The sequence below is a fragment of the Moschus berezovskii genome, chromosome 24, assembly GCF_049115385.1.
Source record: "Moschus berezovskii isolate FMDL1 chromosome 24, NW_MosBer_1.0, whole genome shotgun sequence".
In the NCBI taxonomy this organism is placed as follows: domain Eukaryota; kingdom Metazoa; phylum Chordata; class Mammalia; order Artiodactyla; family Moschidae; genus Moschus; species Moschus berezovskii.
The window spans coordinates 8369049-8386733 of record NC_142483.1 but is presented as its reverse complement, the minus strand read 5'-3'; the positions used below and the strand labels follow the sequence as shown (position 1 = coordinate 8386733).

General features: G+C 59.7%; 1 protein-coding gene across 3 annotated transcripts in view; it reads left to right on the top strand.

Annotated features, from left to right (window-relative positions):
* Positions 1-17513, top strand: part of SCAP (SREBF chaperone) — a 95161-nt gene extending 77648 nt beyond the window's left edge. For 2 of the 3 annotated variants that reach the window (XM_055413699.2, XM_055413698.2), the window contains 20 exons: positions 4100-4257; positions 5011-5231; positions 5409-5514; positions 6063-6235; positions 6616-6742; positions 8225-8337; positions 9258-9352; positions 10644-10742; positions 10904-11122; positions 11850-12226; positions 12699-12887; positions 12969-13170; positions 13251-13366; positions 13456-13978; positions 14059-14144; positions 15644-15726; positions 15828-15994; positions 16569-16649; positions 16834-17040; positions 17118-17513. In XM_055413699.2, the coding sequence (XP_055269674.1) occupies positions 4100-4257; positions 5011-5231; positions 5409-5514; positions 6063-6235; positions 6616-6742; positions 8225-8337; positions 9258-9352; positions 10644-10742; positions 10904-11122; positions 11850-12226; positions 12699-12887; positions 12969-13170; positions 13251-13366; positions 13456-13978; positions 14059-14144; positions 15644-15726; positions 15828-15994; positions 16569-16649; positions 16834-17040; positions 17118-17363 (3588 nt within the window). In that variant the 3' untranslated portion in view covers positions 17364-17513. The remainder of the gene's footprint in view (positions 1-4099; positions 4258-5010; positions 5232-5408; positions 5515-6062; positions 6236-6615; positions 6743-8224; positions 8338-9257; positions 9353-10643; positions 10743-10903; positions 11123-11849; positions 12227-12698; positions 12888-12968; positions 13171-13250; positions 13367-13455; positions 13979-14058; positions 14145-15643; positions 15727-15827; positions 15995-16568; positions 16650-16833; positions 17041-17117) is intronic. The other variant, XM_088831830.1, reaches the window with a different exon arrangement.
* The last annotated feature ends 172 nt before the right edge of the window (positions 17514-17685 follow it).

The window sequence follows — 17685 nt, the reverse complement described above, 5'->3', positions numbered from 1 at the left end:
CCATTTAAAACAAATCGTGGCAGCAAAAGCACCAAGTCCTAACCACTGGACCACCAGGGGATTCCCTCTCTTAACTGTTTTTAAGCATGCAGTTCAGTGGTATTAAATGCATTCACAACGTACAACCATTAGCACCATCCTTCTCTATAATGCTTCATCTCATAAAACTCTGCACCCTAAACAATAACTCTGTATTCCCCCTTCCCCATCCCCTGATAACCAGCTTTCTGACACTCTGAATTTGACTCCTTTAAGGCAATGGCAAACCACTACAGTACTGTTGCCTAGAAAATCCCATGGATGGAGGAGCCTGGTAGGCTGCAGTCCGTGGGGTCGCTGAGGGTCGGACACGACTGAGCTACTTCACTTTCACTTTTCACTTTCACGCATTGGAGAAGGAAGTGGCAACCCACTCCAGTGTTCTTGCCTGGAGAATCCCAGGGACGGGGGAGCCTGGTGGGCTTCCGTCTATGGGGTCACACAGAGTCGGACACGACTGAAGTGACTTAGCAGTAGTAGCAGCAGGCACCTACTATCAGTGGAATCATGTGGTGTTTGCCTTTTTGTGCTTGGTTTATTTCACTTAGCATAATGGCCTTCAGAGTAATAATCTTTTGTAGCCCAATCTTAGAAATAAAGAGATCATCATTTTGCTATATTCTGTTTCTCAGAAGCAAGTCACCAGGTTCAGCCCACTCTCCAGGGGAGTTACCTTGGGCACAAGCACGAGAAAGTGGAGCTTACTGGGGCCACGTTAGAAGCCCCCACCTGTGAGGGCCCCTCCCTCTGTTCCCAGAGGCACCTGGGCTCCACTGGCCCTTAGGCCTCTCCATCGCCCACTTGGGATGCCTCCTGTCATCTGTTTCCATGTTGTGGGTTTCCATGTCTGCTTCTTACTTGAGTTTCAGGTAGGGTTTATGGTAAGGCCCAGCAGTGAGTGGTAGGTCCTGCCCACCTCTTCTGCTCCCATGTTCGTGCCCGCCAGCCACCAGCATCCACATCTCATTTGTCTAAGATCTCTGGCATGGAAGGCCTGGGGTGCCGGGGTATTCATATCCCCTAGGAGCTGCCTTTAACCTGTAACTGTAGGAGTTGGTGTGTAACCTCAGCCATCATCCTTTATGTGGGGTAACTCAGCTAAACCGTTATCCACAAGGGTCCCTTGCTCAGCAGCCCACCCTTGGTGGCGGCCTTCCTTGCCCTGCCCTGTCCCTGGCTCCCCTCCCCGTGCTCCCACAACCTCCTGAGGACACCGTGTGTCCAGGGTCTGCTGCTGGGGGAACCCCAACCAAGACAGTGAGTGGGACGGTGAATGAGTGACAGGAGTTAGGCTCCTGCCTGTTAGATAAACCACCGTAAGAGAGTTTGGATGCCTTGAAAGAGGGGGTTGAGCGCACATACACTGGATGATGAGTTTGATACAGACATGCTAAGTGACTGACACACGATCCTGAAAAAGCTGGGCAGATGTGGGATAGCCGCTTGGAGAGTTCAGCTGGAAGTCGGGAGGACGAGTGAGGGCCGGCCTGCAGACAGAGGGCCAGCCAGGCGAAGCGCATGGCTGTGCATCGGCTGTCCTTTCTGTGGTTTTGTGTGGTGAGCCTCACCTGCTGAGGAGTGAGAGCAGACAAGCAGGGGGTTTACCAGACTGTATGGAAGGTCAAAGGAGAGAGGGGCGTGCAGGGCCGAGGGAGTTCAGATTCTGTGCAATACGAAAGCCATGGATCCTCTCCCCTAACAATGACGAGGTGATGATAGTAGATACACATCTGAGAAGAAATGTGAGTTGGGCAGGATGCTCACAGAACTCCCGGGGCCATCCCAAGAGCCCCGAATGAGACCTCTGGCTCTGAAGTGCATTCTTTGTTGCTCTGCTGCAGTGGAGGCCTGGCAGGGGCTGAGTTTGGACTGGAGGGTCAGCGAGCAGTCCTGCTTGGAAACTGAAGCTTCAGTTGGGCCTTGGGGTGGGGGGTGGAAGAGGTGGTCTGTGTGGTCACAGCCTCATGCCTGCTGGGAACTGAGTCTGGCGGCTCTGCGGGGCCAGCTGTGCCAGGGTGCCGTGCTGTGTCCTTCGCGGAGATGCTGGAGGGTGCTCACCCCAGTGTCGCTCTCCTTGTGGAGCTGCGAGCCATGTTGAGTCGAGGAGCTCAGGTGGCATCCGTTCTGTGCAGGTCCCTCTGCACCTCCTGACGTTGTCCGCCAGGCCTAGTCTGTGCAGAAGGCTAAGCGGGTGAGGCTTCTGTCTCCAGAGCCTGTCAGAAATGCACACTTCACCAAGGCTCAGGCGGTGCCTGGGTGCTTTGTGTGATCATTGTCTTGGCCCGTGCTTATGCTGGAACACGGCTGGTGGATGGCCACCCCCTCCTCACACCTGCCCTTCAGAGTTCCTGATGGCCGCACAGGTGTCGGGGCGTCCCTGTCCCCGACCAGGCCCAGCTCCCTCCAGCCAGCACCTCACAGCACTTCAGGGCTGCAGGCTGGCCTTCCCTGTCTCTGGGTGGATGATGGCCTAACTTTAGTGTTCCCCTGAGCACTGCTTTGTAAGGTTGCCCTTCCCTCTGAGACAGTCTGGGCTTTTCTTCGTCACCTGGTTAAAATCCAGACAGTTCAGTCAGGAGTCATCCCGGCCCCCTCATTGCTCTGTGATTTCTGTTACTCCCATCAGGACACCCCTGTGCTGTCTGGGCTGCCCCTGCCCCCTCCTGCCTCCCGCCCCCCACTCAGCTCCTCCCTGCCATAACCCTGCAGCGGCCAGTCCTGTCTTGTTTTGGGGTTGCTCCTCGACACATCTACCGCTGAGAGTCATTCCTTGCCTGTTACATGTGTGTCACTTTGTCACTTAAATGCCTTTAAGGATATATGGTAGGTTCTAGTGGGGAAGTGTGGTGTTTCAGTGAGATCTGGGGAGGAATCCTCACACCATTCTGCTCAAGTCCTGAGACCTGGAGTCGTTTTGCTTCTCAGAGGAGAGTCGTGCCGGCCAGTGAGAGGACACGCCATGCCTGTGCTGCTTATGCGTCCATGGACACTTAGTCTCTGCGTGCATTGTGTGTGTGTGTGTGTGTGTGTGCGCGCACGCGCGCGCACGCGTCCTAGTGATGCTGCCGTGTGAATGTCATTATCCCCATGTCCCACCGAGGAAACCGAAATCCATAGACATCAAAGTCATTTCCAAGGCCATGTACTTTGGAGAGCAGAGATTTAAAACTGGGTCTGCTGAGCTCAAAATCCACGGACCTGCAAGTGGCAAAACCAGGGTCAGCACAATAGGCTCTACCCTAGGGGAGCTTGTGGCCTCTTGGCAGGTCCACAGGCGTTGGCGTCAAAGGCTGGATAATACAGGTCTTGTGCAGGCTTTGAGGGCCACTCTGCCTCTTGTGAACTCTCACCTCTCATTGTTGTGTGAAAGGAGAACACTGTGGAATGGGGCGGCCGTGGCTGTGTTCCAGGAAAACTTTATTTAGTAAAACAGGTGCCAGGCTGTTAATGGCCTGTGGTTGCTGTTCTGTTCAGAAATATGTAGGAAAGTGGTTTATTCAGTGGTGAGAAGGCCTTTGTGAACATCTTCATTATAAAAAAAAATTTTTTTTTGGTCACACTACGCAGCATGTGGGATCGTAGTTCCCTGACCAGGGGTGGAACCCATACCCCTTGCGGTGGAAGAACAGAGTCTTTTTTTTTTTTTAATACTTATTTTGCTGCACCAGGTGTAAATGGCGGCATGCGGGATCTTCCATCTTTGTGGGTATGCAGGATCTTTACTTTTGGCATGTGGGATCCGTTTCCTGACCAGGGATCCAACCCAAGTCCCCGGCTGTGGAAGCTCGGGGTCTTAACCACTGAGCTGCCATGGGAGTCCCTGGGCATCTTCGTGTGTGAAGGGCTGCATGGCTTTGCCCATGCTGGCTGCTCAGTCCTTACCCAGGACCGGCCGTGTTTCTCCCTCTTGCACTGAGCTCCCTTTCTGGTGGTGGTTTAGTCACTCAGTCGTGTCCGCCTCTTTGTGACCCTGTGGACTGTAGCCCGCCTGGCTCCTCTGTCCGTGGGATTTTCCCAGCATGAGTACTGACCTTTCTACCATCCCCCATCTCTTCCGCAGTACGTGGGGGCCCCAGTGGCTTATATCCAGCAGATATTTGTGAAGTCCTCTGTGTCTCCCTGGCACAAGAACCTCCTGGCAGTAGATGTGTTCCGCTCACCTCTGTCGAGGGCGTTCCAGCTGGTGGAGGAGATTCGGAACCACGTGCTGAAAGACAGGTATCGGTGCCGGGGCCCAGCCACCCCGACCCAGCTCCGCACCTAAGGCAGGGCGCACCCTTCAGCATAAATCCACCGAGCTGGCCAACTCTGTGAGACTAAGAGGGTGGGTGAGCTCACTTAGCCTTTCTCAGCACACAGTGGGTCCACTGCAGCTGTGTTCCCCTCTGACCTGTGCCCGTTGCCCAGGGAGAGCTCTGAGCTTCGTCCCCAGGCCTCACACAGACCAGGGTCCACTGGGCCGACCCTGGGACGGACTCACCAAGACCCGGTTGACTGATGGCCCTGAGGGCTCACTGCCCAGGGCTGTGAGATGCGAGTGTGATGGTGGCCGAGCTGACGAGAAGCCAGCTGTGCCCAGGGGTCCCCTCCAGGAGTCCCAGCCCACCAGTGCTTCTCTGGGGCGTGCTGCCCTGCAGGCTGCCTCAGTGCTAGTTGAGTTTAGTTGAGGGCCTGGACCACACACAGCCCCTGGTTTTCACCCTGCCTCCTCTGCCTGCTGAACTGCAGGGGTTCTCGTGAGGGGGCTGTGCTTACTCCCAAGCACGCCTCTTATCAGAGGAGCTGGGCTTTGGGGCTCCACGTACACTTGGAAGGTCAGGCTGCCTCCTGGTGTGGTGGCTGAGCCCCTGGAAGAACTTCCCCGGCTGCCCTTGTCCTCAGCCCTTTGAGACACCAGGCGCCTGGGAGCTTCATGCACGGGGCTACAGGGGGTGGCAGACTCGGCAGCGCCTCGTCCTGTCCCCCACACAGCTCCGGGACCAGGAGCCTGGAGGACGTGTGCCTGCAGGTGACTGACCTGCTGCCGGGCCTCAGGAAGCTCCGCAACCTCCTGCCCGAGCATGGATGCCTGCTGCTGTCCCCCGGGAACTTCTGGCAGAATGACAGGGAGCGCTTCCACGCAGACCCCGACATCATCAGGACCATCCACCAGCACGAGCCCAAAACCCTGCAGACCTCGGCCACACTCAAAGGTACCGGGGCAGTCCCTCGAGAGCCATCGGGGGCCTGTCACTTACCACGTCCTCTTCGGAGGCTGCTCCAGCAGATCTGTGGTTACCCTGAGTTTCTCAGAGTGGGGTAGAGAGGGGCCTTGGTGTCTCTACGTAGCTGCCGCTCCTTTGTCAGCACCTGTTGCCCTCTGTCTGCAGACCTGCTGTTCGGCGTCCCTGGGAAGTACAGCGGGGTGAGCCTGTACACCAGGAAGCGGCTGGTCTCATACACCATCACCCTGGTCTTCCAGCACTACCACGCCAAGTAAGGCCAGGCTGCGGCACGGCAGGCAGCTTTCCCATTTGGAGTGTCCACAGTGCACCCGGGAGCTCGGAGTTCTCAGGCCTTCTGCTGAAACGTTCATGTCCCTCAGGGTGCTGTCTGCTCACGCTTGAGGGGGGCCACCTGACAGCTGGTTAAGAACAGGGGCAAGGCACGCATGGCAAGCTCAGGGCCCTGGTGCCTCCATGGTCTCTCTGGAGCCTCGAGTGGGGATCCCCAGCTGGTGACTGCCGAGCCCCATGTGACTTGGGAGAGCACAGCATACAGTTCCCCAAGGGGCGAGGGCGTGGAGGGGGCCCCCAGTGGGCTGTTCTGGGCCTGTGGCAGTCAGAGCACAATGATAGGTTGGGAATGGGGTGCTCAGGAGCACTCTGAGACAACTGGGCCAACTTGTTAGTTCTTCCAACCCACCTCAAGACTGGAGGGAAGGTTAGACACCACAAGGAGGGAATCCCCAGCAGACCTTCCTTCAGGGATTGACTTTGTCCCCCGGACAGAGAGGGACAGTCCATCTCCCACCCCCCAACCAGGTTCCTGGGCAGCCTGCGGGCCCGCCTGATGCTCCTGCACCCCAGCCCCAACTGCAGCCTCAGGGCAGAGAACCTGGTCCACGTGCACTTCAAGGAGGAGATCGGCATCGCCGAGCTCATCCCCCTGGTGACCACCTACATCATCCTGTTCGCCTACATCTACTTCTCCACACGTACGTCCACAGCACAGAGGCGGGGCTTCTCCCAGCTCATAGGGGCATTTCCAGATCACTCCCTCCCTGCCTCTTCAGGGGCCGAGGCAGAGATGTAGAATGTGCCAGATGGTCACCGAAGCTGGGGCTTCATCCCCCAGCGGGGCCTGAGGGGCTTGGGTGGGTCCAGGGCTCCTCCCACTGCTCACAAAATGTCCCTTCCTGGGAAGGTTTCCAAGGACACAGTGCCCCGAGACTGGGAAGGGTACACGTTCTCTGCTCAAACCAGGGCCTTCCCTTCCTCGACCGTCAGGCACACCCCCTTCCCAGCTCTCAGGATACAGGGCCCGGTGAGCCAGGCTCTGGGGAGAGGCTTCCCTGATGCGTTCTCTGCCCTCCAGGCAAGATCGACATGGTCAAGTCCAAGTGGGGCCTGGCTCTGGCTGCCGTGGTCACGGTGCTCAGCTCGCTGCTCATGTCTGTGGGGCTCTGCACACTCTTCGGCCTGACGCCCACCCTCAATGGCGGGTAGGTCCCGGCAGGCTCCCCTGGGTGGTAGGGTGGGCCCACAGGCCGGAGCATCGTGCACCTCTGGGTGCTTGACCTGCCCTGCACTGGACGCTTGCTGTTACCCCAGATTTTCACATGGTTATTTTGACACTTAAGAGGTATGTGTTTTTTCTTCTTTGAGTTACCTGGCTTATGATCATACATATGTATATACAAACCATATGTATATTTACATATAATACACCCATGGGTGGGTGTGTGTGTATTTCTGTGTATATGGGGTAAGTTTTTATATATGTGTATATATGTGTTTATGCATATATATGGGTATGTATTGTGTGTGTGTGTCTGAGGGTATAGATGTGTAAGTTGTTTTTGTTCAGTTGCTGAGTTGTGTCTGACTTTTTGCGACCCCATGGACTGCAGCACGCCAGGTTTCCCTGTCCTTCACTGTCTCCCAGAGTTTGCTCAAACTCGTGTCCATTGAGTCAGTGATGCCATTCAACCATGTATTTATATATTTTAAATCATGTGCACGTGGCTTCTCGACAGCTTAAGCCGTAGATGAGTGTGATGTAGAGAACAGTGCGTTTCTTCCTTTCTTAATGTTAAACATTTGAATTGCCTGGTAGGTCACTGTGGAGTGAGCTTTTTGAAAGAGATAGGCCTAAGCACACTCTGACTTATCACCTTCCCACCATTTGCTTCGCTTCCATTTCCCTCAGAAACGTGGTCCTGCTCTGGGCCTGCCGGCCTGTTAGTGATCACAGCCAACTGGCCTGTCCCCTGCCTCGGCTTGTCAGGCTGCTCCCAGGAACAGCGATCTTGTGTTTCCTCTTCCTTCCCTTGCTTGTAGAACACTTGCTTCCTTTTCTAGACCTGATGGTGCTGATCACCCCTCCGCTATAGCTGTCTGCTCTGCCTCCTCAGAGTGCTGCCGCTGCTCCCCCACAGCAGAGTGCTCAGCCAGTGTTCCCTGTGCCTGCACATCCCTCGTAGTCAGAGAGCAGGAACCTGGGGTCAGAGAGAGCTAGGGGAATTTTCTCTAGAAACGATCGCCCTTCTCCACACACAGCTTCTCTTGAGAGGCAAGTAGGGCTTCAGGCTGGTCTCATCCCCTTTCATTTAGTCCTGATGGCCTGGCCTGGCATGCTGTGGTGGGGGCTTCTTTGGCTGATGGTATGGTGTGGGAAGGGCCGGGGAGCTGTGCTCTGGCAGCTGGGCAGTGGGGGCCTCTTCCCATGGTGCTGGACAGATGAAGAGCAGGATGGTAGCTGGCTCCTCGGCACGACTTGGAAGCCGGCCTGAAAGCTGTGAGCCATGTAGACATAGGCCTCCTGGAGGGTGGGGTTCCAGTCCTGTGATGTGGGAGTTGCTTGGCAGCCCCCACTGTGGGCCAGACCCCGCAGGCCCCCAAGACCCAGGCCTGCTGAGGAGCAGCCGTGTGTTGGGGGTCCTCCTCAGCACCCTCCTCTCCCCCTGCCCCCGCTCTGTCCCCAGGGAGATCTTCCCCTACCTCGTGGTGGTCATCGGGCTGGAGAACGTGCTGGTGCTCACCAAGTCCGTTGTCTCCACGCCGGTGGACCTCGAGGTGAAGCTGCGCATTGCCCAAGGTAACAGGAGGGGAGTGGGGGGCATGGCGGCGGGGGTTGTGCTGCACCTCCTCCTGCCGAGGGAACGGGGAGCCCAGGAACCTCCCTTGCCCTGGCCTCCACTGACACGCCCACTTGTTAGCGTGAGCCCTGTGCAGCCATGGAGCCCAGGGCCCTGTTTTGTCCAGGTCCACATGTCAGTAAGACCACAAACCGCCTCTGCTGTGGACTCACGTGTTTGGCCCTTTGTCCAGCTGGCAGCTGGTCTTTTCTCTTCCTGCCCGCTCCATCACGTGAGGCCCAGGCCCCTGGAGCCAGTCAGCTCAGAGACGCTGCCTCCACAGCTGCCAGGAAAGACCTGCATGGCCCTCGTGGCAGGAGCTGGGGAGCTGGGTTCTGGGGAAAGTGAGGAAAGCCTGGGCCGGGAGGTCTGAACTCTCACGTCTCCTCCTCCTCCTCAGCCCGTGTCTGTGGGAACAGGGCTGGGGGCAGGCTTTTCCTTCACTCAGCAAAGCTTTGTGAGCCTGTGTAAGAGGCCAGGCCCTGCACTAGACGTGGAGTTTCGAGGAGACCAGGGGAGACGGCTGCTGCCCACTCGGCACTCAGAGCTTTAAATGTGTGATGTGTGGTGGCCTGGGGCCTGGGAGGGGCTGAGGTAGGACAAAGCCGGCTCTCTGTCCCTCGAGCCCTCTGCCGCGTACGAGGCTGGATGTGCTGGTCTGGGTGCTTGTGGCTCTCCTGGGTTTGCCCAAGTCAGCACTCCGCTTCTCCCTTCCTCAGATGGTCAGAACTCTCCTCCGGACCTCCAGGCTGTGCCCATAGCAGGGTCCTTAGGGTTGGGGCACTTTGGTGGGCGGTTGTCTTGTGGGCCATGCGGTCATGGTCCCGCATGCGGCGGACAGAGGTTATGTGCTGCCCTTTGGCCCTGTTGTCCCCCCCAGGCCTGAGCAGCGAGAGCTGGTCCATCATGAAGAACATGGCCACAGAGCTGGGCATCGTCCTCATTGGCTACTTCACCCTCGTGCCTGCCATCCAGGTGAGGCCTCCGGGTCTGCAGCTTGGGCCGCGTAGAGCCCATTACTGAGCCTCCCAGCTGTGCAGGGCACACCCTGCCTTGCTGCCGCCCTCTCCTGTGAGGTGGCCTCTCTGCTGGCAGGCTGGCTGTCACCGTGCACAGAGAGGTCCTGCTGTAACTGGCCCAGGAGGGGGACTCAGTAAGCTGAGCTCCCAGCCTAGCAGTCTCAGACCCATGACCCCTCACCCATGACCACTCATTGCCGTCTCTCACTCAAGTGGCAGGAGGGGAAGCTGGCTGCCTGCAGTATAGTCCAGTCAGGCCCCGTTTCCCATGGTAAGGCCTCTCCTGCCTTTCAAGGCCTGCACCCTTGAGACACGTGGCCCCGCCCTGGGAGAGCCGCCAGCTGAGCCGTGGGGCTGCAAGCAGAGGCAAGGGCAGACCTCCGCTGACAGGACGCCTGCTGTTGCTGCCTGTTCTGGGGGTTTTGTGAAGGGAATAAGGAGTCATCGCCTCCTGTCCTTTCCCCATGACTGGCAGGCCTGCTGAGGTTTGGGAAGGAGCCCAGGGTCCCCAGGCTCCCCACCCTGCCCTGCCAGAGGGCGTCTGCAGGACACGGACGGTCTAGGGACATGAGGGCTGACGTGCCACCGTGCACGCCATTTTTCGTTTTACCCACATTTGAGTAGAAGCCATGGTGAGCACAATAGGTCTCAATAAGGGCAGGGGAGGAAAACCTAAACCTGAGAAGGCTCCGTCTGTCCACAGAGCTTGGGGAGAAGAAAGACTCCCCTTTTCAGTTTCTGGGTAGAATTAATTCTCCCCTGCGCTCTTCCTCTCCTTTCATTGGTCCAGCGTAGTCACTGGCCAGGAATAAGAAATTCCTGAGAGCCCCCAAACCAGGTCAGGCCTGGCTTCTCGGTAGGTGTTGGTCCCTGGCACATGAGCAGGGCCGGAGCCTCGGTTAGGGAGGGCTTTTGGGGTATTGCAGGCTGCTGTGGCTCAGAATGCTCAAAGTTCAGGCATCAGTGCAAGGGGTCTCTGCTGCCCCCTCGTGGGGAGGGAGGGAGCTGTTGCTGCATCCTCCTTGGCTGCTCCCAGATGTCAGAGTGCCAGCATCTCTCCTCCCTGCTGTGCCTGGCAAGAAACTGCCTGTAGTGTCCAGGGTGCCAGCTGTTGGGGGTGCAGTGGTCAGGGCCTTTGGCCGTGGTCCAGAGGCTCCCGCATGGGGCTGCGGCCGCGGCAGGCAGGGAACTGGTTCTCTAGTGCTGGGCCCTGAGGTCGCAGTGTTCTCTCATTTCCTTTTTTCCAGGAATTCTGTCTTTTTGCCGTTGTGGGGCTGGTGTCTGACTTCTTCCTTCAGATGCTGTTTTTCACCACTGTCCTGTCCATTGACATTCGCCGGATGGAGGTAGGAGTGAGCTGAGCCCTGCCCTACCACCTCCTCCTTCTCAGCCCTGGCTGTACTCAGGAGTCTCTGGGCAAGAGAGGGCAGACCGGGGGCAGGGCTGCAGCCCCATGTGGGAGCTTCTGGATCGCGGCTGCGGGCCTTGACCACTGCGCCCCCAACAGCTGGCGGACCTGAACAAGCGGCTGCCCCCTGAGGCCTGCCTGCCCCCAGCCAAGCCGGTGGGGCGGCCAACACGCTTTGAGCGGCAGCCGACTGTGCGGCCATCCATGCCCCACACCATCACGCTGCAGCCGTCCTCCTTCCGCAACCTGCGTCTCCCCAAGCGGCTGCGTGTCATCTACTTCCTGGCCCGAACCCGCCTGGCACAGCGCCTCATCATGGTACCTGCCACTCCCGCCCGCAGGCCCGCACTCACAGTCCTTTTGCCGTTCACATTTGTCTTGTGGGGGGCGGTGCTCCCCAGGCCCTCGTGGCCCCTGGAAGCCTGGCTTTGGGAAGCCTTCCCTCCTGTCCAGACCTTGTGGTTTCTGGGGTGAGAAGCCTGTCTCTGGAGAAGCAGCTGGTGTCATCAGGGAGAGGAGTCTGCCCAGAATGACCAGGACGGGTGCTCTGGGGTGGAACCAGGTGGTTCCCCAGTCAGGGTTCACTGTGCAGGCAGCGGGAAATGCTGGCTGGGCAGAGGGGAGAAGGAGCACAGTTGGCTGAAGTGAGAGGGGAACGGGGCTGAGCCCCTCTGAGGACTGAGACCCGTGGTGTCCCTGGAGCAGGTCAGGCAGCTGGTCCCTGTGGCTGTGCTGACCGTGGGGGCCCAAGTTGAGGGGGCGGTTAGGCTGGGGAGAGTTCTGTATCAAACCCGGGGTGCCTCTCTCTGTTTGGGCAGGAGTCTCAAACCCGAGCATGGAAAGGGAGCTGGGTCCGTCCAGGGGGCAGCTGGTCCTAGTCATAGAGGACTTGAGGCAGAGGGGGAGACGGGTGGCCTATGTCCTCTGTCTACCCCCAGGCCTGAGGCTGGTCCTGCCGCTTTCCAGCATGAGGGCCATGCGTGCAGCGGGTGAGGGCTGCCCCTTCCTCCCTGGGGTCCTTCTGAGCCCCCACTTCCTGCTGCAGGCCGGCACGGTGGTCTGGATCGGCATCCTTGTGTACACGGACCCAGCTGGGCTGCGCACCTACCTGGCCGCCCAGGTAACGGAGCAGAGCCCGCTGGGTGAGGGTGCCCTGGCTCCTCTGCCTGTGCCCAGTGGCGTGCTGCCCGCCAGCCACCCGGACCCTGCCTTTTCCATCTTCCCGCCGGATGCCTCCAAGTTACCCGAGAACCAGACGTTGCCGGGGGAGCCGCCTGAGCCTGGGGGTCCGACCGATGGCGTTCATGACAGCCCGGCCCCAGAGGTCACCTGGGGGCTTGAGGACGAGGAGCTCTGGAGGAAACTGTCCTTCCGCCACTGGCCCACGCTCTTCAGCTACTACAACATCACACTGGCCAAGAGGTGGGCAGGCTGAGCTGGGTCCCCGTCCCACCTGGTCGTGTCAGCTCACTGCCCCCAGAGCACCCCTTCCCTCAGGAGGGAGACCGTGGCTTTGAATTCTGAATTTTCTTTCAAATAAACACTTATCAGATTGTGGGGTAGGAAGCAGTGCTCCCAGTAGCCACAACCTGGGAGGTCATAGGTCGCTGTCAGCTACTTAGCCAAAATGAGATTCATGCCTCACTTCCTCCCACTCTGCCGGAATGGGTGACAGAGGTGGCAGTGATGGCTAGGGTGCTGGCGTCTGTGACAGAGCAAGGTTGGGGTGCCAGAGCTGGAGGGGGGGAGGCTTCTGCCGGGAAGACTGTCTTGGGAGGATGTTCTTGGAGCTTGGCAGGTCAGGCCGAGTCCCATGGGGAGAGTAGAGGGGGCACTGGGCAGCAACAGGCCCTCCAAGGGTGTCTCTGCTGAGGCTGATCCCTGCCCGGCCCAGGTACGTCAGCCTGCTGCCTGTCATCCCGGTCACGCTCCGCCTGAACCCACGGGAGGCTCTGGAGGGCCGGCACCCTCAGGACGGCCGCAGCGCCTGGCCCCCGCCCCGGCCAGGGCAGGGCGGGCTCTGGGAGGCCGGTCCCAAGGGGCCAGGCACGGCGCAGGCGCACAGAGACCTCACCCTGTACAAGTAAGGCCCACGAGTCGGGGGTGGGGCCGCCAGCGGGGTCGGGGGGCCAGGGCAGGTCTTACCAGGTTCTGCCCGATGCAGGGTGGCGGCGCTTGGCCTGGCCTCGGGCATCGTCCTTGTGCTGCTGCTGCTCTGCCTGTACCGTGTGCTCTGCCCGCGCAACTACGGGCAACCCGGCGCAGGGCCCGGCCGGCGGCGGCGGGGGGAGCTGCCCTGCGATGACTATGGCTATGCGCCCCCCGAGACGGAGATTGTGCCCCTGGTGCTGCGCGGGCACCTCATGGTGAGTGTGGGCAGGGCCCCGGGCGCGGGGGGCCCAGCCGCGCCGCCGCCAGTGCCCATGTCCATGCCACGCTCCCGCAGGACATCGAGTGTCTGGCCAGCGACGGGATGCTGCTGGTGAGCTGTTGCCTGGCAGGCCACGTGTGTGTATGGGACGCGCAGACCGGAGACTGCCTCACCCGCATCCCGCACCCGGGGTAGGTGCCCCGCCCTAGCCCGGCCCTCACCCTGGCCCCACCCTCTCCTTCACCCAGGCCCCGCCCTCACTCACTCTCCCCGCCCCTAGCAGGCAGCGGCGGGACAGCGGTGTTGGCAGCGGCCTGGAGACTCAGGAGACCTGGGAACGGCTGTCGGACGGCGGGAAGGGTGGCCCGGAGGAGCCTGGGGACAGCCCTCCGCTGCGGCACCGGCCCCGGGGCCCTCCGCCACCTACCCTCTTTGGGGACCAGCCGGACCTCACCTGCTTGATTGACACCAACTTTTCAGCCCGGCCGCAGCTCCCTGAGCCGGCTCAGCCCGAGCCCCGGTATCGGGCGGGCCGCCGCGCTCAAGACTCCGCAGGCTATGACTTCAGCCGCCTGGTGCAGCGCGTGTATCAGGAGGGGGGCATGGCTCCTGTGCACACGCCAGCCCTGCGCCCACCCTCTCCGGGGCCCACGTTCCCCCCGGCCCCTGAGGACGAGGCTGGCTTTCCTCCCGAGAAGAGCTGCCCGACCCTCGCCTGGGCCCCCAGTGCGGACGGCTCCATCTGGAGTCTGGAGTTGCAGGGCAGCCTCATCGTAGTGGGGCGGAGCAGTGGCCGGCTGGAGGTGGGCCGCGGGGGCTGGAGGGAGGCAGGGGGGTCGTGGGTGTTCCCAGTTACAGGTGCTCACAGCTCCTGGGCCCCCAGGTATGGGACGCCATCGAGGGCAGCCTGCGCTGCAGCAGTGAGGACGTGCCATCTGGCATCACGGCCCTCGTCTTCCTGGACAAAAGGTGGGAGCACTAGGGCGCCTGCCTCACCCCTAGACGCCCGAGCCCTGCTTCCCCGTCCCTGGTGTGACCTGACTTTCTGCTTGGTAACATACCCACCTGTGAGCTGCAGGAAGTCTGCCTTGATGGGAGGTGACGACTCAAGAGGGTCAAGGTGGGGAGTGAAGGAGGGCCTTTCACTACTGACAGTGCAGAGTGCAGTCTTCCTCTCACCTTCTGAGGCCAGACTTGTCCGGGTAGCTCGTCAGTACTGACCCTTCTGGGTTTTCAGTTCCAGAAAAACGCATGTTTGGAACTACAGCCTTGTAAAACCTCGTCTTCCCCTTTGATGCTGTAGACTCTTCTCGCCTCCCTCTTCACCATGCCTTTTGGCTGGGTGTTCCCAGGGCGCCATCACACCATCGCCTCCGTGGTGGTGGTGGGGGTCCCAGCTATTCAGACTGGGCCCCCACACCTCTGGGCTGATAGACCCAGGGCTTACCCACACAGGTGCCCCTGGTGGCTGCCTCACCTGCCCGTCATGCTGGCTGGCTCTTCCTTCCAGGTCCCTGAGTGTGTGTGGCCCGGCGTCTGAGCTAGACCTGATCCTTGTTTTCTGTGGTGGGGACGCCCCTTGCCCTGATCTGTCAGTTTCTGGTGACTGCTGCTGTCATTCCCACCAGGGCCTGGCTTTCTGCTCAGGCCTCAGCTGATAGCCTACCGTGCAGCCTGGCCAGGATCACTGGGTTCCCCCGAGCTTGGAATTCTTCCCCACTGGTGGTATTTTGACTTTTTAGGGAAAGCCCACGTGCCTCAGCCTAGCTCTCAGAGTCCATGGCTCCACCCTCTCCTTCCTCTGCCCCAGCTCTGCTGTGGCCCCTTCAGCTTCATGGGCTGAAAACTTGTGAACGCCACTCGCTTCAAGGCTTTGGGGCCACAGAGCACACCCGTCTTCATCTCTGCCCATCAGCCTGTGCCTAGGAATCCCAGGCAGTGGAGAGAATCCTTATTTCTTTGTGGAAAAGAGGAAACAGCAGGCACTGCTTGTGTTGGAGCTGCCTTTCTGTCGTAGGACAGCAGTGCCTTCTGTGGCTCCTCACAGCCCCGCCTCAGCTCCTCTCTCCTCCACTGAAGCCTCTCCTGTGGCTCCAGGCTGTGGAGGGGGACTCCCCTTCCCCAGACTTTTAAATTTGCAGTCTTACTCATGATGTTCCCCAGGTATCACTTTATACTCATCATCAGCTCATTTACTCCTCATGACCACCCGCCCCCCACAAGGCGCGCGCGGTTGCTCCCATTTCACACATGAAGTATCTGAGGCACAGAGGGTGACACTGGAGTCGCAGCAGGGGCCCTCCTGCTCTGCACCTGGTCCCAGCACCTGTGCTTCCGTCTTGGCCGAAGTCCCTCACGGCCCCACTGCTCCCCAGCCGGTGGGACAGGCCTGTCGAGGCCCACGGCGCTCAGTCCCACGTCCAGGGGCTCTGAGGGCAAGCCCCGTGGCAGCCGCTCTTGTCTTTCAGGATTGTGGCCGCTCGGCTCAACGGCTCCCTCGATTTCTTCTCCTTGGAGACCCACACTGCCCTCAGCCCCCTGCAGTTCCGAGGTCAGGGACCTGGGCAGGCCAGGGGCCTCACCTAGTGGGAGGAGTACGGGGGCCGCCGCAGGGTCTTCTCAGAGGCCCCTCACCTGACCTGTTGTCCCCAGGGGCCCAGGGGCGGGGCGCTTCCCCCGCCTCCCCCATGTTCAGCAGCAGTGACGAGGTGGCCTGCCACCTGACCCACACCGTGCCCTGTGCACACCAGAAGCCCATCACAGCCCTGAAGGCAGCTGCCGGGCGCCTCGTGACTGGGAGCCAGGACCACACACTCAGAGTAAGTGTTGGCAAGATCTCTTGGGCACGGGGTGGCCCAGCACAGGGGTGGGGGACATCTGGGGTCAGTCAGGGAGAGGCTGGAGGTGTCTTGGATGAACTGTGGAAGGGAATTCATGACCAAAGTGTGATTTGGAAAACCCCAGAGAAGTCAGGAAAATGAGTATCACATAATCACGCCTATTTGTGGAATCCAGAAAAATAGTACTGATAAACCTGTTTGCAGGGAAGGAATAGAGACGCAAACATAGAGAATGGACCTGTGGACAGATCAGAGGGAGGAGCTGGGATGAACTGAGAGAGTAGCATTGAGATACACACGCTACCGTGTGTGAAATAGCGTTAGTGGGAAGCGGCTGTGTAACACAGGGTGCTCAGCCTGTGCTCTGTGGCGACCTCGAGGGGTGGGGTGGGACAGGAGGGTGTGTGTGGGGGAGACACAGGAAGGAGGGGACACGTGGATGCTCAGAGCTGATGAACACTTACACAGCAGAGACAAGCACAATACTGTAAAGCAGTTATCCTCTAATTAAAACCCGCGAGGAGCCCAGCGCCTGAGGCCTTCTCTGCCGCAGGTGTTCCGTCTGGAGGATTCGTGCTGCCTCTTCACCCTGCAGGGTCACTCGGGGGCCATCACGACCGTGTATATTGACCAGGTGAGGGCCGTGGGTGGGGTGTGTGGGCACTGAGCCAGACCCACCACAGCCTTGTTTCTGACTCCTGGGAGCTGGCCCCAGGGCCTCTGAGAGGCAGGCAAAGGCTCCCTCCCACCCGGGCGCTAGGACACCTTGTGACAGAGGTGGTTCACCAGTGACCAGGTCCCCACACCTGCTCCCGCAGACCATGGTGCTGGCCAGTGGAGGCCAAGATGGGGCCATCTGCCTGTGGGACGTGCTGACTGGCAGCCGGGTCAGCCACATGTTCGCTCACCGTGGGGATGTCACCTCCCTCACGTGCACCACCTCGTGCGTCATCAGCAGTGGCCTGGATGACCTCATCAGCATCTGGGACCGCAGCACGGGCATCAAGCTCTACTCCATCCAGCAGGTAGGTGTGGGGGCCATGGGGCCTTGGGTTGTCGGGAAGGGCTCCAGACCCCGAGCCTGTCCTGTCCTTGTCTCCAGGACCTGGGCTGTGGTGCAAGCTTGGGTGTCATCTCAGACAACCTGCTGGTGACCGGCGGCCAGGGCTGTGTTTCCTTTTGGGACCTAAACTACGGGGACCTGTTACAGACAGTCTACCTGGGCAAGAACAGCGAGGCCCAGCCGGCCCGCCAGATCCTGGTGCTGGACAACGCTGCCATTGTCTGCAACTTTGGCAGCGAGCTCAGCCTGGTGTACGTGCCCTCCGTGCTGGAGAAGCTGGACTGAGGGTGGGCCTCCCTGCCCCTCTGACTGAGGAACTCAGTGGGCAACACACTGGACCTGGACTGGGGGGAGTGCTGAGTCTTGGGGAAGCTGCTTCTGACTGTCCTGTCCTGCCTCATGACTGTAATATTAAACCTTTTTTTTTAAATGACATCAGCCAGGGGCCTTTTGAGCTACTTGTGTCTTCCCTTAGACGAGCTCTGCCATCACTCACACCCTCCTGTGCCTGAAGTGCAGCACTGGGTTAGACTTTGCTCAGCTCAGAGCGGCTCCGCCAGGAGCCACATGAAATCACAGGGCAGTTACAAGGTGGAGGGGGACTTGG